The 24,163-nt window shown below is 40.9% G+C and overlaps 1 protein-coding gene across 2 annotated transcripts in view; it reads right to left on the bottom strand.

The window, feature by feature from the left end:
• UBTF (upstream binding transcription factor) overlaps positions 1-24,163 on the bottom strand; it is a gene marked incomplete at its 5' end in the record, with an annotated part of 198,277 nt that overhangs the window by 131,977 nt on the left and 42,137 nt on the right. Inside the window, 4 exon segments of one of the 2 annotated variants that reach the window (XM_044055172.1) lie at positions 3,399-3,554; positions 12,417-12,530; positions 14,923-14,964; positions 20,646-20,787. In XM_044055172.1, coding sequence (XP_043911107.1) covers positions 3,399-3,554; positions 12,417-12,530; positions 14,923-14,964; positions 20,646-20,787 — 454 coding nt within the window. 2 annotated transcript variants of the gene reach the window in all.

Genomic DNA, 24,163 nt, shown 5'->3' with positions numbered 1-24,163 from the left:
ATTGTACAGTATACGTTTTGCAATTTAAAAAAAAAAAAAAAAAAAAAAAAGCTAAAAAGCTGGGTAAAAAATACAAGGGGAGGGGGTGATCTACTTCCAGAGTTACATGTTCGTATATATATATATATATATATATATATATATATATATATATATATATATATATATATATATATATATATATATATATATATATATATATATATGGATTCACTTTATATCCTAGAAATACTGAAATGTCAAAATTTAGTATTTCGAAGCTATAAAGTCGAATTTTTGACACACAGAAAACTCAGAAGCGCAAAATTCATAATCTCGCACACTGGAGATTTTGAATTTCGCACTACTACTGCACACACACACACACACACACACACACACACACACACACACACACACACACACACACACACAATCCTCCTCACACAAAAACACAAGCTCTCTACTACATAAAAGCAAGAGGGAAAGCCCCCCTGCACCCCACCCCCCACTTAAATATTCTAATTCAGAGGTCGCGCTACACACATACACACACAACACCACCACACAAGCTACATTCTGCTCGCACACACACATCACAGCAACAAAACACACACACACACACACACACACACACACACACACACACACACACACACACACACGCACACACCACAGCCCCTACCCAAAACCCTTAACATGCACACACACACACACACACACACACACACACACACACACTAACCTAAATCCGTAACCACAGTGGAACCTCAGAAGCTTTCGCTCTTTTCAGGATTACACTTTATGGGCTTGAAATAATGAATTTCGACATTTCAGTATTTCGAGCTTCTAAAGTGAATCCATATATTATATATTATATATTATATATTATATATACTAAACTGTTCAGCAGCCTACTAACAACTATCCTAACTTTCAATCTACTAGATCTCAGCAAATTACCTGGTCCTAGTTCAATTGTATCTACACTTGTTTGTATTACTCTGTAAATTATTGTTAATTTTTTCTTTCCTCTATCGGTAGCACCCACTGCAGATTTACTTCTTAACTTGGATATCTTTATATTTGTTACATCATTGTTTTTAATTACTTATATTTTGTATTTTTTGTACCTTAATTCGATGTTAACTTTTGTTATGTGCAGCTTTTCTCCCCGGCCCTCCGCTGAAAAAGGGCAGTTAGTCGGATTATTCCTGTCAATAGTAATGCCTTTTGGCTTTTCCCGGTTAGGGGTCGCCACAGCGGAACTCCGGTCCGCTAATGACTGGCAGTGGATTTTTACGGTGCTGAGTCGTTAGCCCTACACCCAACCTTCAAAGAAGGCACACCCATTCACGCACGCACCTACCTGCATGTCTTTAAATGTCACTCGACCACGGGGAGGACATGCAGACTCCACACAGAAGGCACTCCAGCCGAGAATCGAACGGGAGAACCTCTTGCTGTGAGGCGACAACGATAACCGCTGCATCACCGCGGCGGGATTATCCCTATAAATAAATATCAAATAAGTATATATATATATATATATATATATATATATATATATATATATATATATATAGAGAGAGAGACAGACATGACACAAAAGATGTCTATAAAGCCAGAACCCCAACCAGGAAATGATTGCCTCCAGCTGGAAAAGTTCACTGTTCTAGTTTTTAACACCTTACTTTTCTCATTTCTGGAAATTCCAGATTAATAGAGGTTATCAACATTTTTACAGCATGTTCTGCAAACAGACTTCTCTCAATGGTAAGCCAAAGGGGAGCACCGCATTATCTGAGAACTATGTCATTTGTTGAAAATAAATCTGTACATACCACAGGTTCCACTGAGTCAAATTAACAAGTTTTCTGCACTTTGTAATGAATTTTGGGATCCTTCAAAAGTCAACAACTGGCGTATGATAATATAATCACTTGAAAGAGGTGCCAAAAGGAAATACATACAAGAAGAAAAATTGAAGAACAGCACAGATGGATAAAGTCTACCAAATGACCTACTTACATGGCTCAAAGACGATCCTTTGATACCTGTACTATAACAGTACAACAAACTGAACCGGAAACATCTTTAAAATTGCTTGGTGGTCATTGATACTGCCAAGACTGAAAATTAAAGTTATATTAATCTTATTTTTTTCAGTATGGGCATTGGGTTCAGGCGCCTAGGCAGCAAGACATTTCCCTGTGGTACATTCGACTGGGGACATATGGCTGAAGTGACATACAGCTGCAGAGAAATATGGCTGTTTGCAAATTCCCTGTGGGCAAAGAGAAGCACACACTGCTATGCCCACAGCTTTAATAACCAAACACACAGGGGGAAAACAATGTCCATGGTCTCCAAGGGAACATGAGACAGCAGGCAATATGGCAGGCATCAGCAGCAGGCTGGCCAGAGGGCATGTCAGTGGCAGTAGAAAATGTAGTGCACAATGGGCAATGCCTTTATAATTGGAGTATGTGGACCACTACCTCCTTCACAGTGTCTAGGGAACATTACCTAAAATGCATATTGGAGCATAAATGTGACTACAGTAGCCTGCATGATTTCCTCCATGCTGTAGCACACTTTTACATGTTGTAGTTTTATAAGTATGTACTGTACACTGAGCACAACACTCATTACTTCTTTTGCCACCATGCATTTGGCTATTAAAGCTGTGAGCATAGCAGTGTGTGCTTCTCTTTGCCCACAGGGGATTTGCAAATAGCCATATTTCTCTGCAGCTGAATGTCACTTCAGCCATGTGTCCCCAGTCAAATGTACCATAGGGAAATGTCTCGCTGCCTAGGTGCCTGAACCCCAATGGATTCTTACAAGGGTGTGATTTACCATAGGATATCATAATAATGGATGTATAAGGCCCTTAGCTTTCCCTTTTGCCTCACAGTGCACCTCAAGTCATAATGCTGTCCTATGATAACATATATTATATTGCACATTACTTCTTAATTATGTACTGATCAACAATAATCTGAAAGTCCAGTCTTTAAACTACACCCCAACAGCTATGATGACATTCCTTCATGACATCACAGCCAAAAATCACGTGTTTTCATCTTTTTTTATTTTTACGTCAGCAGCATGACTCCCTCCAGGGTGTGTTTCATCACATTAAAGCATCACACCTTGGGTGCATAAGGCACTCATTTTCATTTCACATCTTACAGTGCACCCTGAGGTATAAATGATATCCTGTGACAAAGCACACCAGAGGTACTCTACAGCATTTCTGTTACTTTTTAATATACTTCTCGTCTATTAAAAAAATCAGAGAAAGATTACCTTACAGATATATAGAAAGAAAAAAATGTCTAATTGTATTATTATCTTCATAAATTCCATCAGGAAACCCAGTAATGCTTAATAGATAATATTAAGAAAGAAACCTTTTTCTTTTCGGAGAGGTTGCTCCACATCCTAGCAAGCTGCCGACTGAGTTCGTTTTCGGATAAATCAGGCTGATCCTGCTGAAGTTTCTTACGCTTCTCCTCAGAGAAGATGAACATGGCAGAGATGGGACGTTTGGGCTTTTCAGAGCCACCCTTAAAGTAAAAGTATAACAAGCTAGTTACTGAATGCAGCTGTAAACGCATTACCGCTTAATGCACGCACTATACATCAACACTTCAGCAGTACATCGATAACATAAGTGCACATTTGCATAAAAGGGTACTACATGCAAGTGCACTAATGTATGTGCAGAATGTAGTGGTTACAGGGAGCTACCTCCAGTGCTGAGACTCAAGGACCTTCTACAGACTTTTCACAATTTTTTTTTTTTTTTTTAATCAGCCCTGGATGAATATACGGACCTGACTACGGGACTAGTTCACTAGATTCTCTCCATTTAGGTTGACTGAACACCAGCTACACATAAATGTCCACTTCAGTTTTAGGTATCACAGCCTCTGCTTCTACAAGAAATCAGAGATTTTGCCCAAAGCTCAAAGATGATATACTGGCAATCAAAACTGGAGGAACTGCCCCCTCTCTATCCACCAGGGCATTAAACAAGGATTCCCCCTAAAGGCAAAGTTCCATGCTTAACTATGCTAGTAATAATATCATCAGTATTTACACAAACTGTAAGTCGGCTCCCTACTGAAACATCGGGGCTCACAATGCAGAGTCCTGAAATAATGGGAAAAAAAGAAACTACAGGAGAAGGGTGCATATCAAATGTAGCACATCTCCTTTAAACATGTTTTTGCAGGGGGAGGGGAAACCCCACACCCCCAAATTTATACATACCAACTCTGATTATCACCATACTTTGGAGAAAAGGGACTATTCCGACAAATGGCAATTTTAAACTTGGGGCATCTATGTCTGAATCTTCAATCATTCAGTCTCCACATTCCAGGACACAACACCAAGAGTCTCAGAAATTCAAAAGTTTACCATGTAAGTTAAGTACTTACAGCCTGAAATTTGTAAATACCTTTGCATTTTGCGTGCAAGTTTGTGTTTGTGTGTATTTATGTACCCACTTCTGTGATGGATTCCCTAACATCAGATTACTGAGAACATGTATTTGACTCCCTCAACATCTGATGCATTTCTGCACAATAATGTCTCTATTATCATTTTGTAACTATACAATAATATTAGTACACCAAACCTTCAGTCACAGTTTAAATTTCTCCAAGTCTTTTGGGTTTCTAATATGACAGGAATGGACCCCATTCCTAAGTCAAACAGACCCTATGCTACAGTTACTATAAATATATATTATGGGTCTATGTCAGAAGCTTGAGTTTTCAGAAACTCGAAATTCATACTGTCGAGATATGATCAAGTTTCCAAAAACTCAAACTTCAAAAAACAAAAATCTACCTTTTTTACGTTTTTCAGGGGGGCCTGCCCCACCTGCACCCCCCACCCTCCCTGCATTCTATATATACCAACTCAGAGATCACACTACATTGAGGGAAAGGGTAAATTCCCCAATCCGCACTGTTCTGCGATCTCCATTCACACTCTATCATATCTTCCCAACAATATGAATTTTGAGTTTTTGAAAACTCGAGCTTCTGTAGGGGACCCATGTATGTCTATATATAAATATATATATATATATATATATATATATATATATATATATATATATATATATATATATATATATATATATATAAATACATATTTAGATATACAGAGAGAGACAGAAAGCGAGAGTAATAATAATATAAAATTATATCAATACATTTGGTTTTCAGTTACTGTACAGTGGTGTCAGCAAACAGTGACTCATAAATGTAATTAATTCATTTACCGACTCTTTGATATTTCGGTACAACGCAATCTGGAACATCCACCAACCACCTTAACTGGGCACTCCAGTACCATTCATAAAAACTATAATGTCCTGTACAGTGTAATTAAAAACTGCAACCTACAAAAGACTCTTTAAAGGGTTAGACAGACTCTGAACCAGCAGATATAATTATGAATAATCCAAAATAACAGCAAGCCAGTAGAGAGTCTGAAGTGGTGCTGGAAAAACTAAATTGCTAACTTTGATTTTGATGATAAAAGTATATTTCCGTTTTGTTTTTAGAGTGAGTATCTCCCTATATATCCTGGCTTGCTTCTTTTTTTGTGTTTTTTTTTTTTTTTACTTATATACAGTTATCTGTGTGGCCATGGGTCAATTTTTCTCTGTCTGTAATTCGTCATTTCATCATTATCACTAATGGCTGCTTGTGGTATTCTCAAATGGACAGAGTTCAGTCCTGAGGGAGTCAAAAACAAATGGAGGTGAAAGACAAGAAGGAAGAATACTGCTGAATGTGGTGGCCGTTTTTACTAAGGTTTTGCTTCCTTACATCATGAGGTAGGAACACTGTACAATTAGGGAATCTTCCATCAGAACCAAGTACATGGTATCATGGAAGTATTGTGAACAGAATGAATTGTGTTCTCCTCATTGGAAGGTGCTTATACAACAACATAGTAAAGGCAACAAACTTTTAGCGAATATACCGCAATTAGAATCATAGTTTTCAGATACAAACAACTAACACAATTCAGCACTACTTTGTGGTGGAGGGGCCCTTTCTAATTTATTCTCTCTCCATGATAGCACCAACTGTGGGGTGAAAGACAGTAGACGGGGACATCTGAGATGGCACACTAATGTATGACAGGGTAACATAAGCTGAAACAACAACTTTAAGTTACAGCAGATCTATTACAACTGGTTTTACCTTTTTGTTAAAACTGCTTTCACAGACTTCAATTTAAGTACCTGTATATTTACCTTTACAATACTACAGGAAACCAAAAATATCAGAAGATGAATGAAAACTAGGAAATAAACACTATTACAATGTTCTTAAGCACTAACACGGCGAAAACAGTGCACTACAGACAGATGTGAGAACTTGCATGGGAACTAAATTAGAGCACAATTACAAACAAAAGTATAATAACTGCATAATGGGGAAATAAACTCTCTGAACTAAATAGCAGAAAGTCCTGCTGACATCACCCCCTTACAGAAGTGAGGGGTGATCCACTACACAACCCACTGTCACAGTGTTACTAGGCATATGAGAGGGTTGGGCAGAACTACGCAAAGACTCCGCAGTAGCAGTATGATGCTGCCCCAAGACATCTCCATTGTCTCGCCAGCCCCAAATGTTATCAGAGGAAGTTTTGGAAAGCTACGAAATTTCAGGAGACCTGGAAACTAAGGTGAGTCACTGGGAAAAGATTAAGGTCAACAACAAGTGGCCAAAAAATAGCTCAAAACAGTACACAGATACAACTAGTCTGAATCTAAAGATATAAGCAGTGATCTGAATGCAAAAGAGGGCAAAACTGAAGTTAAACATCATGCCATAATATAAAAGATTAAAAGATGAAAAAGTAACTGTGATATTCAAAGAGGGCTCACTTTTCTGTGACGTCTTAATGGAAAGGGTCACCAACAAATGACCACATAGATACTTCCATGGAGTCATCAATCAATATTTACTACCCCTTCTAAAGAGGGTTTTACCTTTATTTTCTGGCTTGTTCCCCTTTTACATACCCTGTCAGCACTCAAGAAATTAATATGGAATGGGGGCAGTGTGGGGGTGTCACTCAATTTCATGGATATGTAGTCCAGAAACAGATGCCTTCACTTAGGCCTCCAGTCTAACCAAGGATCCTTAATGAGATGTCCTCCCAGAAGACATTGCCCCCTCAATGGATAAGACAAACGGGTAGTATTATATTAATTTCCCTCCCAGCCAGCTCCTGCACTGCTCGAGCTGCTATCGGAACCCGGGTTGTCTACGCTGAAGTCAGGGTTCCATCCTCCAAATACACAGAGTTGACAGCTATTTATTTTATAATGCAACCATATTGAAAAAAAAAAAAAAAAAACAAAACAAAAAAGATTTCACATACCCTTATTCTGTAAGTACAAGTATACACTTACCTACAATTGATAAGCACATTATGTATATCTGTACCGCAAGCAAGGTATAGGAGTCTCCCTACTGGAAAAGGCATTCCCGCAACCTTTACCTACCATGCAAACACAAAAAGAATTTCTGTGACTGCACCACATCTACCTCCTCCTAATCTGCAAGGAATGCTTGAGATTCACAGGCAAGTTTGTTTTCTTCTCTACCTTTTGGACATAACAGATACTAATGCGTACATATGAGGCCAAGATAGCCATCATACAGGGAAGCACACATGACAATCTGCAGTCTACTCACTAACAAGTTTCTAAACACAGCTCTAGCCATGCTACCCTTCAAAATTTACAGTACACATCAGATGTTTCTATGGAGATGATAAACAGTGAATATATTTCCATTCCACAAATTCCTATCATGATAGTTTGCACGTGTTTTTTTTTTGTGATTTTTTTTTTAAACCACCCAATCTTGGTGACCAATGAGCTCTTGACTTTGCTGTCTGCTGCAAGCTGTACAGAGCAATGGAGAGACATCACCCATCTAAGACCTGGAGGTTTTATGGCTTTAAGGCCTTAACCCTCTGCACATGGCTGCAATCACACCAGGTTTTAGTGTGCAATGGCATCCGAAAGGGCTCGTCACCCATTTCCGCAAGTAACTTAACATGTCAAGTCTGCCCACCTCCCCTTGAAGCCAGTGTTCCTGATGGATCTCCTATCTCCACTAGGGATCTTGCATTGAAAATGAGCCCTCAGACATGTGCCCCATCCTCTCCCCATGGAGACAGGTGAGCTGGTGAAGTCATGACCTTCTTCTCTTACCCATAAACCATCTAAAGCAAGCATCCTTATCCCTCTATTCCAAATCAGCTGGGAAGGTATGCTATTTTTATCTGCCTTCACTTAAAGTCTATGCTATTCCTACAGTGTACACACAACACAGGTAACTAACTGCCTAGCAGTGGTCTTTGGCCTCACTTTCCCTATAGTCAATTTCTTAACTGCAAACTGTACGATTCCTTCTCGGTGTTCCATGCTCTAGTTGCATTTTTTATATTTGTCTGTAGTTGCAGCTAACCTGGGCATATTGGGGCAATGTAGAAATTGCCTCATGTACACAGACAACCTTCTCCTCCTACCAACCAACACTACAACCTGTGAGAGATGCACTTATCTAGCCAAACTGGAGGTAAAGCTCTCTCCAATCAAGACTGAACTTGACAGTCAAGAGAAGGTAAACACTTGCACAACACCACTACACCACCAAAATCCAGACAGAGAAACAGAAAAACATTCACGGAGGCTCTCAATAATAATCTGCTCAAGCAACAGAGACCTCCAAAGCAGAAATGCAAGCAACCTCCACCCCCCAACACAATCCAAATGACATGTAGCCCGCAGACTCAGTGTGCCACTCAACCACAGCCAATAAGGCAAAACAACATACCCAACACACTAGTCATAGGTGACCCTATAAGTCAGGCACACTGATGTCCCACTCACCAGGCTAAACAAGGAGAAAGTTACTGTCAGCTGCCTGTCAGGTGCCAGGATCTGCCACATAACCCACGCACTCAGGTCACTCCACAACAAGTGCAAATAAGACTCTGTCATTGTCCATGTTGGTGTGAACGACCTGAGACGTACATCCCTGGACTACATGAAAAGATACATGTAAGAGCTCTCCGATCTTGTAGCCCAGGCAGGTATGACCCTAGCCCTGAGTAGCATTCTGCCATCACCCAGAATGATGCCGCAGTACAAGGACAAAATGATTGACTTCAACAACTGGCTAAGCTTCTGGTGCCATTCTAAAGGGATCCAGTATCTGTCTGCCTAGGATGACATGGTCGACAGACCACAATGCTTTGCCAGAGATGGCCTGCACCTGTCACCCCTGGGATTCTAGATACTGTCTAAAGTTCTTGCTGCCCCTATAGTGCCTTTTTCAGGCAAGGTTCAAATGACAAATTCACCACCGTAACAGGAACAGGCAAGCAAAAACTGAGGGTGATACTACTCAATGCTAGAAGTCTAAATCTCAAAATGCACTCACTCAAGGCACTCCTTAAAATGGAGAACATTGATATCTGTGCAGTGATTGAGACCTGGTTCAAGGCTCCAGAGAGCACCCCTGCACTATCAGGCTATAACTCATACCACACTTTTCGGCCATGTAGCCTGGACCGGAACACCAAAGGCAAAGGTGTGTCCATATTCATTAAGGATAGCCACACCTCCAGGCTAGTTGCTCAGCATAATACAGCCGAGGTTATCCAAGTGCAACCAACTCTGAGCAAAACTGCAATCCAAATTGTAGCTTGCTACAGATCACCCACCATGCCCCAGGATTCCCACTCCTCTTTTCTTGATGTACTGGAAAGTATTAGGGTTCAACCAAACACCCTAATAATGGGCGATTTCAACTACCCCACCATTAACTGGGAAAACTACTCATGTACCATCTCCTTCATGCAACGCTTTCTGGAATTCATAAACTTCAATGCCCTGGATCAACTTATCCACACCTCCACCAGGGGCAACAATATCCTAGATCTAGTCATTATCAACATAGTGACCGGTGTTCCACACTTGAAGTCAACGCCTCATTGGTCTGATCCGACCATAAGCTAATTACCCTAGATATCCACATCCTGCCCCCACCCTCCCATTAAGGAAACCATGGTAAAAAAAATTCTCAAAAGCCAACTTCATGCTTCTTAAGACAGAAGTGATGAACTTCATGACACCCATGCAGATGGACAATACAGTTAAGACTACTGAATCCTACACAATTGCACTTTATAAGCACTTACATGAGTGCATGGATCGTGCTATCCCAAACAGAACCAAGATGCTATCCTTCAAAAAAAGGAAGCCAATCTGGTGGTCCCCTGCCATAAACAAACTGTACAACAGAAGGAAGAAACTGCTGCAAAAGAGAGTAAAATCCCATGAGTGGAGGAGCTCTCTGGTCAGCCTCAGTAAGAAGCTGCGATTCCTAACAAAATCCTCCAAAGCTAGTTAAGAAAACAAAATCACCACTGATTTTAAAAACAAGCACAAAGCATTCTATAGCTATGTCAAGAATCTCAATGGCAGCACTTAGTTCTGCTCCGAGTTACAGCACAATGGCACTAAATATACAGACCCAACTGATATTGCCAACATCCTGGCAGATAGGTTCAGTGCTAACTTTACCCCCCTCTCACCCCCTAAAGAGCCCATCTCTATACTGGAAGAATGCAAAGTTCCTGTAATCACGGCTGCAAAGGTAAAAACCACATTCCCCAAAGCCAAGCACACAGCATCCATGGGAACAAATAACATCCCAGGCTGCATTCTACACAAACTACAGAACGAAATGGCACCCCAACTAAGTACCATGTTCAATCATAGCCTCACCTCAGGCTTTGTGCCTGCTGAATGGTGCACAGCGACGGTTATCCCACTCCACAAGGGGGGAGCCACCACGGACCCCGGGAACTACCGCCCCATTAGCCTGACGAGCCTGGTCTGCAAGGCCATGGAACGTATCATCATGGAACTTATAAACAAAGACATTGGTAATCTCCAAACTCTGGACCCCACCCAGATCGGGTTTGTAAAAGGCAGATCATGTCTCCTAAACCTGATAGACTTCTTTGAAGCAGTCACCAAAGCCATAGACAAGGGTAAGGTGGCTCACACAGCCTATCTAGATCTTGCCAAGGCTTTCAACACCACACCCCACTCTGGAATTATAGATAAACTCACTAAACTAGGTATAAATCCCTATGTCACAAGATGGGTTGCCAACTGGCTCACTGACAGAACCCACACTGTGAAAGTAGCAGACTCCAAATCTGACTTCAGACCAGTGACAAGTGGAGTACGACAGGGCTCAGTCCTGGGTCCTCTCCTGTTTGGGATCTACTTCTCTGAAATACAGGCTAATACTGAAGGTCTTTGGCTAATGAAGTTCGCAGATGACTGCAAACTAGGAGCCATAATCGAAACTCCTAACGATGTGGACATCCTACAAAAGGGCCTCACTGAGACAGATGCCAGGTGTCAAAGCCATGGCCTCAAGCTCAATGCCAAAAAGTGCACTGTCACCCCCTTTGGTAAATAACTCTGTACCCATGAACTACAACATAGGCGGTAGTATACTTAACACAGAAAGTGTGATAAGAGACCTTGGGACACAGGTGGACAGTAGTCTCTCCTTTGGCAATCACATTGCCGCAGTAGTCAGGAAATAGTTCTACGTGGCACACCTAATCACAAAAGGTTTCTCATCCAGAAAAAAAGAAGAGGTCATTGTTCCCCTCTACTCATCACTCATTAGACCCATTATAGAGTACAACGCCCCTTTCGGTATGTACCTCACAAGACATCTACAACAACTGGAAAGGCCGTAGAAATACCTCACAAAGAGGATTACCGGCCTCAAACAGATGCCCTATGCAGACAGTCTCAAAAAACTCCAGCTTTACTCATCGCATTTCGCCTACTCAGAGGTGATCTCTGCCTAACATACAAAGCTATGTCAAACCTAGAGCTGTTGGACATGCTCCACTTAAAGAAATCCCAATCCCTCTGAGCTACATGCTCTAGGGACCTAAACCTTGTCACCACAATAAATAGAACATGCTGGAGGGATAGATTCCTGTCCCAAAGACTTCCCATACTCTGGAATAAACTACCTATCTATATCAAACAAAGCTCCTCATTAGCACTCTTCAAGAAAAATCTTGATGATTGGATGGGAAATAGGAAATTCATCCCGGGGATCACCTCTGTGGCTCTGCTCGACAGTGGCACAGGAAAATAATTTTCTTGGGTGGCAAAAGCCAGGGTACCTTTTTGGCTGGGCTTGTATAGGCTCCAGGGCCGATAGCCTAGTACCTACCTACGAAACTATGAACCTTGTTTCTCCCAGGACTGACACACAAGTTATGTGGTTGAATTCATAATCTAGTTCACCTCCAGCAACTCCTACCTTTGCAGCATCTGACGTGGTCTTCTTCGAGGACGGACTGCTAGCAGCCTTCTTATTCCCAGTCCGCATGCTTTCTTCTGTGAGAATCCTCTGCTGTTCTTCCTTTGGTAATGTCTGTTAAAAGCACAATTAACACATTACTAAATATAAGCACAGCAGGAAAGAGTCATGCAAACCCAGCAAAGCAGCAAATCTGGTGAGTTACACAAAACAAAGACAGAATTTATTTTAGTCTCCTGGATGTGCACTGATGTATTCCACTCTATGATAAAACAACCACAGGCTTCAAGAAATTTGTCTGCTACAGTTACTTACATATTTACTCCACTCTGCAGCCTTTACATTTACTGTAGCTTTCAGACTTGGTTAGAATAGTAAATCACTCATGACTGTGCCCCAAATGACCCATGTTCAACTGACGACAGTGGCACTGTAGAGATCAGATTGGGCGAAGACGATGAGTGGCTGATGCCAGCTCGTCCATCCTGATGGAAGGCGTGAGGCTGCCTAGGATCACTGCAACAGCAGCGTTAAAGGTGGGAGGATGTGCAATGGTCAGATGTGGGCATGCAGCTCCCATAGGCAGTGAGTGTAGAGCTCATATGGCTGTTGCCGGGTGGGAAGGAGTTAGGGAAGACTCTCTGCTAGCAGTAAGACACAGGAGTAGCATCCTCAATCTCCTCACATGCCCCAAAAGTGGGACAGGTTGAGCACAAGGAATGCTAAGATGGGACTGAAAGACTCGGTGAAGGAGAAGAGGAACTGGTGGCAGTTGACTCCTTGGCCAAAGGCTAGAAACTTTTTGTGCTCCAATAAAGCACCAAGGGTACAGTCTCTGGTCAGAAGGGATTTCTTAGAACAGAAAACAAACAGTTTACAATCAGACACTGTATGCAACAGTCCAAGGAGAAAAAAAAAAATACTGGTGGTGATAATCTTTCAGTGGAATCTGTTGGCCACAGCCACACTTGGTGAAAACTTTCCAATCAATTTCAGCCACAGAAAGAGGTCCAAATTACATATCTAAATCAGACAATTACAGTGTAACACAAAAGCTACTACAATAATGATACACTCTTAAAATGAGTACTTAATCTGTGGTAAAAATTAAATGCTTTTATGGGCACCTCACCCCTTTATATTATGCGTCCTTACTAAAGTTCACAACCATGCTGAGGCACTTCTGAGTTGGGATGTCTGAAAGCTCCAGAAGTTAGATGGACACCTGCAGTGTAACCCCATGTGGCCAGTCATAGTTCAGCAATAATTATTATGCTACACATCAGTGGGAACTGGCTTAACACAAAAAAGGACAGCAAAATATGTGAAGATTAAAAATTTCTAAGTGTTTGTAAAATGCACATGGCAGCCTATTTTACATGGAAGGAAGATGGTAGCAGAAGAGTTAAATAATTCAAAAACAGGTACATCTGGATATAAAGAGCTGGCTAAGTAATCTCAACAAAGTGCTTACCACCTCCAATTATAAAAGGGAACATAAAAAAAAAGCCAAAGAACTATACACTTTCTGCTGATGCTGATACTAATCATGACCAATCTTTTGAAATGGCTCTATAAGAATTATTAGATTTTTTTCATTCAGCCCAGTTTTCAATACTATAAGATGGGTTCTGTCTTACATACCCCAGTATCTAAAAAGTTCTACCTCACCCCACATGACCTTCAGCTCTAACAGTCATTTGACTACAAACAAGACTCCATTGTCTAGCTTCAGCTTTGCTGAAAGTGTCCGTCTCCCCAGAGATCACATTCACTGAGAAAATGGGAAAATTACCTTTTTCCATGAAATATGACCGTCTTTGACCAAGTATCCAACTTAAGGGAAAGGGTACAGGAAGCTTTGGGATGCGAGGCATTTTCTATGCCTCACACAGAAATAAAATGCCTTTAACTTCGTTCTCTACTGGAGAAAATTACTCTAGTGCAGCAGTTTTCGAAAAGCTAGACTGAAACAAGTTTTGCTTTGACAAATTATATGAAACCCGCCAACTCCTTCTTATTGTCGGGTCTATATTGAATGTTCGATCATTCAAAATTCCGTGTGTCATGGTCAACACCGTATGATCTGATTTTTAAATGTTCGAATATTGCAACGGAGATCTCTGTACAGTGCGGAATGGGAAGATTTTCCTTTGCTGCACTGTAGTGTGATCTCGGAGTTGGTATATTTAAAGAGCGGGAGGTGTGGGGGTCAGGGGGGCTTACCCCTGCTTAAAACGTTCAGGTAGGTGTTTTGTGTAGTTTTTTTTTTTTTTTTTTTTTTTTATTAGATATTCGAACTTTTGAAAGTTTGATGATATAGTGTCGACCATATGACAGTCGAACTTTCAAAAGTTCGTTTATCTAATATAGACCCCTTATTGTCATCTGGAGATATGCCTGGGCCCATCAGGACGGGTTCTTGGGAGCTACTTGTCATTTGCTTCCTCACTCCCACATCCATGTGTCACCTATGATTTATGTCAAACCAAGTAAATATACTTACCAGCAGGAATCGATGTAACTCAACTTCATATTCCTTCTTTTTCTGAAAAATAAAACAAAATAACATATTTATTTATTTATTTGTTCTCCAAGTAAGCAGCTTAATTCTTAGGCAGCAAAGTTATATCGCAGAGCAATAAAGAAATGACAAAAAAATCATTAAAACATAACTAAAACATAAGACAACGAATTAAAACTCAAATAGAAAGATAGTAAAACAATTAGAATTACAGCATCTTAATCAAATGTGGTAAAAACTACAGTAAAAATAAGCGTATACACCAAGGTTTTCAACTTGGGTCTCACAAGCAAGCCATGGTCAAGAAATAAAAATCAAACTTGGTTCTAAATTTAAACAGGCTTGGTGTTTTTTTCCCCTAAACATGCATGGCAAAATGTGTCCCAAGTTTTCAGATCATTTGAAAGGAAGCCCAACTACAATATGCAAGATATGCTGGGGACTTCCGCAATATTATAGCATAGCTGGAGTGAGACTGAAGCTTATACATACATTTACTAGGTTTCAAAGTAGAAGACTACTAATATAGTACATTAGGGAAGTTCATAGGTGAATATAAGTTACCTGCCCTGAAAGGCAATTTTAAGCACAGAGAATAACCTGAGGTTAGAACCAAACCCTGCAATTTGTGTCTATGAATTGAAGATTTTAACCATTATGCCAAACCAACATACATTCAGTGACAAGCAGAGTCATTCAAATGTAAGGCATTAAAACAGTCTTAAGTAGCTTACAGTATTCTTCTAAAGTGTCAGTTAAGGTAATAAAAACAAAGTTTCTTCGTACTAATACAATAACCACAAGAAAATAGGGAGGGCATGCTCCAATTTAGGAATATATTTAACATTAGCCACCCTAAACGTAACCACAGAAGTGAGAAAACCTGTGACCTTATAAGAACGTAGAAAGTCAGCAATGTTTTTGAACTAAACAAGTTATGTAACAGAACAATAAGATCGAGAGCAACTACCCATGTATCGAAAATAAATAATTTGTTGAACAAGCAAACTGTTGGGCTCAAATGAAGCAAGAAAAGTTGAGCAAAGTTTCTATGATGAGCCAAAAATCATACATTTATTTTTATTTATTTTATTTGGTTATTTTGCATTAAGCTGAAGTCTCATACAAGTGAAGCAGTTCTAGGTTACAGACAAATCTTACTGCAGTCCAGGTGGGACATCTTCTGAGAAGGAAAGACAGTACCAGAGTACAAAAGAAACATATCATATGCAACAAGCACTACTCTACGTGGGAGGAAATCCACTGTAAGATTATAATATGGTAACAGTAACTGGGGATGCAAACCATATCAGCCCCTTCTATAATAATAATAATAATAATAATAATAATAATAATAATAATAATAATAATAATAAAACACAACAAGCTACTTTGATCCAAAAGTAGCAAACTTAAACAAAGTACCACTGCATTTGTTATACACAGAACATACACATCAAATACAACAAAACCAGATCACTCTTCTCATATCAATGTGATCAGATATTCAAAGCAGGTCCACCACAGGTATGCATCCTGTGCACAGTGGAATGAAGGAGACCGCTCCATTTTACAAAGAACATGCATCCCATGCTAAGCACAGAACACATGCATGACGAAGTACACGGAACAGCTTTGTTTATATACCTTATCTGCAGTAATCACATCAGTTATGCCGCAACACCTAAAGTGGCAGGATCTTGCAGTGGCTGCAACCACTCTCACAATAAATAACTGTTCAGTCCTATTCTAGGGACAGACTCCTCTGATAAAGTTTGTATTAGCAATTGGAAAGCATGCAGCATGGCCAGTCTTAGCAAGCGATTAACCAGCCCAGGGATGACATTACCACAAAAATATGGAATAGTTGATTATGAGATATACCTCGGGGATGCCCGACTTCAAAGGATGGAATGAATGAGACACAAATACTGACAATGGGGGACAGGAAAAGATGTCACACCTGACTAAAGTATCCCAACACACAACAGATTGGGTCAGGAAAGTGCTACAAGCATGGGTGCCATAACCATACAGCCAGGGGGAGCCCCCCCCACACACACTTTTACTGCTGCAAGACCTGTCAGAAAAAATGAATGAAGTGGAGTTTTCACGCTAACATGGATTCACATGCGGACGTTAAACTAACTAAACTAGCTGTTCTTGTTCTCTTATTGCTATGTGTTACAGGAGTTGTGTGTGTGTGTGTGTGTGTGTGTGTGTGTGTGTGTGTGTGTGTGTGTGTGTGTGTGTGTGTGTGTGTGTGTGTGTGTCTAAAATGCCCCTATTAGGTATACCTGGTGGTTAGTGTTACTCAAGCTCAAACAAGAGCCTGAATTCTCCACCCATACCACCACTTGTGATTCGGGCAGTTGAGTCCATAGCTCTCAACTGTCCAGATTTTCAAAGAATATTTAGCTCATACTTTTGTTCTGTTCCTCTTAAAATGTGTGGTTTTCTGGCAAATCAGTGAGGACTGAATTCAGTAAATAATCATAGCCCTTTAGGTTTTAGTCCTCCTATCTTTCAAGAAACACATGGTAACACAAAACACTTTATTTTGGAAACTTTCTAAGATTAGACAAGCAATATTTAAAATGTCTCCCTGGCTTTGGGCCTTTGCCCCCCCCCCCAAATAAATGTTGGCTTTTTCCAGACTACTTGTGTTGCGAAGTTGAGAGATTTAGTTGAGTGTCAAGTGGACTTTACAAGGAGTTGAGAACTTCAGGGGAAGAGAAGTTTAGTGCTAAGTCGCTTGCATTGTTGGTAGCACAACTGGAAGTATACTTGCTTTTGATGCAGAAGGCTGTGGGGGTTCTACTCACACAGTATGCAGACTGATCGCTGCTACTGTACTGTGTTGTACTTTAAAGGGAGTGAATGCTGCAGTCCAATGAATGTCCTTCTTTGGAGGAGTTATCTAGTAACTATGTTTCTGTTATTAGTTTGCCATCCATTCCCCATTGCGAAATGACTAGCTTATCATTTTTTTTTAATTTAGCATAAACAATTTATTCTTCAAGGGCAACATCTACTTTATTTGTAGATGAAACAATGAACTATAAATTTGTTTACTAGCAGCAACCTCTTCATTAGTTACATATCCCTTTAATGTGGAATTATTTAGATGACTTACTTCTGCAGAGATTTTGCATATTTACTGATACTGGTGGATTGTAATGACAAAAGTTTGAGTGGCCTTTTATAGCTGAAATTTTCTGAAATGGGTAGTTTTGTCATTATTGGTTCACACATTTTGTTTCATTGCTTACTAGAAGACCGTTCCAAACTACAAATTTAAAACACATTCTAACAAGTGGTGCTGTATTATACAAGGAATATAATTTAATACAACCATGTTAATACAATCAGGAAGGTGAATCAAGGAACGCACAAATGGATGCTTGCCCACTGGATGCAGGAAATCAAAACAGGGGAAGAGACCAGTCACCAATGGAGTCCCCCAGGGTTCGGTGCTGAGACTTTTTCTGTTTGGCATATACATCTCAAAAGTAGAAGGTGATACCAAAGGGCTTTGGCCAACTAAGTTTGAGATGACTGCAAGCTAGGAGCAGTTAGTGAATCCCCAAATGACTTAGCCATCATGCAGGAAGGTTTGTCCAAAACAATAACTGGTGCCAGAATCATGAAATGAAACTAAACTCCAAGAAATACATTATTGCATCCTTTGGGAAGTCATCTATGCCAAGGGACTGCCAAATCAACAATGCCCCCTGAGAAGTGACCCAGTTGTTTGGCAATTGGGAACTTGTGTGTACAGTGACCTAATTTTTGACCAACATGTGCCCAGAGTCATAAGCATGTCTTTCTATATTGCACAGCTTATAAACAAATTGATTTTGACTAGATCTAGAGATGTTATTCTCCCCCTTTACAAAGCCCTCATTAGGTCAATCATTTGGTATAATGCCCTCTTTGGCATGTATCTGTCCAGACCCATGCAATAATTGGAATACTCACAGAGATAACTTACTAAAAGGATACGAGTTGTAAACAATAGGGCTAGCATGGACCACCTCAAAGATTTATCCCTATACTCAGTATCCTACAGAGTGCTTAGAGGTGACATGTCTGGCATAAAAGGCATCCTCCGACCTAATACAGATGGGACCTACTGAACATCAGCAAGTCAAATTGCATCAGAAATACTCAGTCCAGGTATGGAAACTGAATGTTGTGGAGAGATGGATATACATCACAGAGGCTACCACTGTTCAAGAACAGACTATCCATTCAAGTAAAACAAAGCTCATCCCTGTCCATATTCAAATGCAACTTAGATCTAAGGATGGGTAATAGAAAATGTACTCCAGGATTGCCCCTCATGCCACTAATGGATAGAGGCAGTTCCTAAATGCTGCATCCCTTACATGGGTCCCCTCAAATTATCTATAGTATGATCACAGTTATTCTCACTAGGGCTAATATACAATTATCAGTCATGGGATAGGTAAGACCAATCAGGAAATGTTAATTCAAGCACCAAAAGGGAAACTGGCTAAGCTTAAAAAGTCCTCCAAGTGAACCTATGTTGTGGTAGTAAATAGTTTTATAAAATTGCCCTTTTTAGATCACTAAGTGCCGCTCTCACACACCCCCAGTCTTCAACAGCTTCCGGCACCTCTGGCTACAAAGGATGCTCAGGTTCAGACAGAAGCACATACCTGGCAAAAAGAATTAATTTGCTAAGTGCTGCAGGCAGGAAGAAGCAGCCACAAGATACTAGAACAAGAAATACTTCCAAATACAGAGGGAGCAAATGAAGCATTGGGGACAACACCCACTGGGCAGCAAGAATGCCTGCATATAAAAGGCACAGCAAACAGAAAGAAACAATCTTGCTGAACATCAGGAAAGCTTTCAGCTTCCATGGCAGATGCGGTAGAGTTCCCAGTCACCAGAGACTTTTGATTAACTAATCTATACCTACAAGAGTGGAAATTTTCAGTGAAAGAACATGCTTTCTCCCATAATTCTGTCAGGGTTTTCTCTCTCTCTCTCCTTTATTTTTCCTTTATACATGGAAAGTAAAAAGTCTTACATCACTAATACCATCCACTAGTACCCTCGACAACGTCTGAAAACACAACTCTCTGTTACACACACACACACACACGCACGCACACACACTCGTGTTGTCAGCATCAACCTCCCCCCCCCCAATCTTCACATGGGGTCGGGGTATCACATCAACATTAGTCCATATGACCAAATCATTCGGAGACAATGTTTACACCAATGAGTGGCTAGTGAGTTGAAAGGCCTAACAGTACACTACAGCCTGTTGAATTCACTGCTGCTGTAGCTGCCTCTGATACGACAAATATATGGCACTCTAAATAGTCTGCTTTGCATAAATAAATACATTTATTTTATCTTGCCTGTGTAACTGTACTGGAATCCATGCACTCCACTTTACAGACAACATACAGGAAACTAAACTTCTACAGGCAAAACTAACAGCAAAGCACAGTGAGAAAAGATTTACAAATGCAACACACTGAAAACAAGATAAAACACAATTCTATATATCACTAACAAACCTGTTCTCAGACAGGAAAAAAGGTCTAACAAACTACAATAAACATAAACAACATTTTTCTATATAAAAGCATAGCAAGAGATTCCACTCCTCACTGTAAAACCACTTTTCTTTCAGACTTACAGCTGGCAGATCAACTCACTTGTTCACAGCGTTTCTGATAGGCATCCTTCTCTTTTTGTGACAAAAGCTTCCACTGTTTACTGCATAACACCATTCTCTCAGTGCTCCGGACATCTTTCATTGTGGCCATTAGTTCAGCGCAATAAAGTGAGTAGCCATTCCTGGAGTCAGAATATTAAGAGAGAAAACAATGACCTGAAAGTTGTAGAATTGAACCACATTTTAATTTTAACATTTAAGCACCCTGAAATGTTAAGGATTCATTTATGCAGAATATACAGATACAAAGATGCATTTTAGTCACAAACATTTTATATATCATCTGATAAGCTATACTTTTACAATTATTCTACAGCATTTCACATTTCAGCATCTGAAAACAGGGTCCAAGAGAAACTATTATGACAACACATAGGAGCTGCTATTGTAGTTTAGGCTAATTTGGTTCCTGAATTCCAGATCTTAACAGTTTTCCATATATACACATAAACCCTGAAACTATGACCCGATAAAGTCAGAGCAAAATAATGTGTTTTAACGCAATGAAGTGTTCAGCAAAAATCCTTAACAATATGGAATGAAAATTCTTTAATCTCAGAAATAATGTTGACACGTTGAAGAGTTTCACCTTGGCAACCACTGGAGCTCCTATAGCAAATGACTGCAGCTATTTAAAAAAGGAAACTGTTTTGAGTGCTGGAGGGATCAAGCCAGGATATTGGAGGACAGTAGCCCCAGCAGCTCACCCATAATTTTTTGTATGTCTTTTTCTCTTTCTGTCACTCCCCATATCCTGCTCTGAGTCTACCAGCACCCAAATAATCCCCGTTCCAATGCCAGAATTTGAGCCGAGGCCAGTGGGGATCTTAATGGCATTCTGGGGGGAGGGAGGGTCACTGCAGTCAGCCATGTCTCTACCCTTTTCCCCCTTAGGGCCATGCCTCCCAAAAGTGATACCCCCAGACTCTACCAGTGAACGATGCAGGACATGCCAAAGGACCACCAATCCTCCCTTTACATTTCCTGAGTTATCTTCCTAGCCTTGACTATGAGTGGAGAAGCAGCATCTGCTGAATTGTGGCGTTTGTTTGCACATGCTCAAACAAACTGATCACATAACTGCCACATATTCTACAGAATGTCACTTTTTCACATGCCACTACCAGATGGCGACTTCATTAAATGGCTTACACTTTTTTGATCCATTTCAACTTCATCACCTCAATACAGTACACAAGCTAGGGCATATGGAATCCTGCAGGTGCAGTACAGTTGTGTACACTTACCATAAATGTAGATGTTCGAGTGCATGCACTGTTGCAGTCCTGACTTGTGGGATTTCCTGCCATGGAAGCCCTTGGCCAGCCTGACTACTAGAGAATATCCCCCCTCCTCCTGAAGCCAGTGGACGTCCTGTCTGACGTCACTACATTAGGGTATAAAGGGAGTCAGACGGTGCCATGCCCTTAGTACTTTGTCCCCAACAAGTAGGAGCCCCTCAGTATGTCCTTGAGATCTGACTGAGAAGGCGAATGTTCTAGCCTATCCCATAGGCCAGAGGGAAAGAACGCTGCAACAGTGAATACACGCGAACATCTACATTCATGATAAGTTCATCATGTTTCGCTAATTCAGTCCTGACTTGAGGGAAGACCCCCAAAGCCGAAAGGAGGGTGGATGGAAGATTAAGTACAGGCAAGGATGCTCTGCAAAATGGCATTGGCAAACCCAGCTCTAAACTTGGAAAAGGTAGGAACATGGTAATTTTGGTGAAGGTATGCACAGAGGCCCAAGTAGCTGCTTCCAAAATATCCTTAGTGCCCACCCCTTTAAGGAAGGCAGGAAAGGTAGAAGCCCTAGCGGAATGTATCCTCACAGCATCAGACGTCTTCTTACTATGATGCATGTAGCAAAAGCAGATACAGGGGGAAAACCTTTGGGAAATAGTTGGTTTACAAACTGATCTCCCCTCACAGCTACTGACAAAGGCCACAAAAAGTTGACCCAACTTCCTAGCATTATTGGTTCTGCCCAAGTAGTAACATAGTTTCCTATGCACATCCAAAGAATGAAAGATCCTTTCTCCCTTGTTTTGAGGGGTAGGAAAGAATGTAGGCAAGTGTATGGTCTGGTTTAAAGAAGTCTGTCACCACCTTGGGCATATAGGAAGAGTTGGTCCCAAGAGGCACTCTCAGTGGAAAATGATGAAAAGTTCTGCACACTACAGTCTGAAGCTCAGACACCTTTCTGGCTGAGGTAATGGCTAGTAGGATGGCTGTCTTCCAAGTAAAGAATTTTACATCAGCAGAAGCCAACAGTTTGAAGGGTGGAAGGTGAGCTTCTCCAGAATGAAAGTGAGGTCCCATGGGGGAACACAAGGTTTTATGGGAGGTCTAATGTGGACAACCCCTCTCAGGAGTGATTTCATGAGGGGATTTGAAATGAGATGAGGCTGAGAAGGTAGAAAGGCAGAATTCGCTGAAGCACAGATGTTTACAAAGGAGTAGGAGAGACCTTTTCCAAAACGATTGGATAAATATGACAGGATCAAATGGATCTGAGCTTGATGAGGGTTTGGTCCCTTTTGTCCACACCAAAGAATGAATTTTTTTCCATTTGGTGGAGTAAGACTTCCTACTGCTTGGTCTCCTGGCTTCTTTTAGAACATCCAGGACTTGCTTATTTTGTGGAGCGACTCATTTGATGGACTCAAGACCTCATCCAAGCTGTCAATTTGCTTGTGTGCAGGTTGGGGTGTATGTTTGTTCCCATTCTGCATTATCAGGTCCACTCTCTGTGGCAACAGACATGGTTCCTTCTTGATTAGGCTGAGCAACAAGGGGTACCAGTGGTGCCTCAGCCAATCTGGGGCTATCAGAATTACCCTTGGCCCCCTTCCCTTATTTTCAGCAACACCCTGGGTAGCAGTGGAATTGGGGGGGGGGGGCATAGAAGAATAGACCTGTCCAAGGAAAGGAAAAGGCATCCACCTTCCAAGCTCACTTCATTTTATTCCTGTTGAAAAGCTTTTCCACGTGGGCATTTTCTTTGATGGCAAAAAGGTCTATCTGTGGCACACCCCATTTTCGGCTATGCTGAGAAAAACTTCCTGATGCAGTTACCACACACTACAGTCTGACACGTTTCTCCTGGTAGATACTGTGCCATGAGGTGCAGCCCTAAAGCGTTTGCAGTTTCCCAAAGGTCCATCACTAGGCGGCAAAGGGGGTATGCGTGGGTCTCCCCTGCTTGTTTATGTACCACATTACTGTGGTATTATCTGCCTTCACCAGGAAGACTCTGAGTTTCCATTTCTTTTTGAAGGCAATCAGGCCTTTCTAGACTACCTTCAATTCTTTTAGATTGATGTGTTTGTTTTTAAACTTGGAGTCCCATCTCCCTTGAGTCTAGGAATTGTAGTGGGCTCCCCAAGCTATTTTTGATGCATCTCTTGTCAGAGTTTGGCCCTGAGGGCTAAACTTGAAGGGAAGGCCCAGACTGTGGGAATATGCTTGGACCCACCAAGCAAACTCTTTC

Source organism: Protopterus annectens, chromosome 13.part0 (assembly GCF_019279795.1).
Source record: "Protopterus annectens isolate FY-2018-M chromosome 13.part0, PAN1.0, whole genome shotgun sequence".
NCBI lineage: Eukaryota > Metazoa > Chordata > Ceratodontiformes > Protopteridae > Protopterus > Protopterus annectens.
The sequence above is the reverse complement of the archived record's forward strand: the minus strand, read 5'-3'. Positions and strand labels throughout refer to the sequence as shown.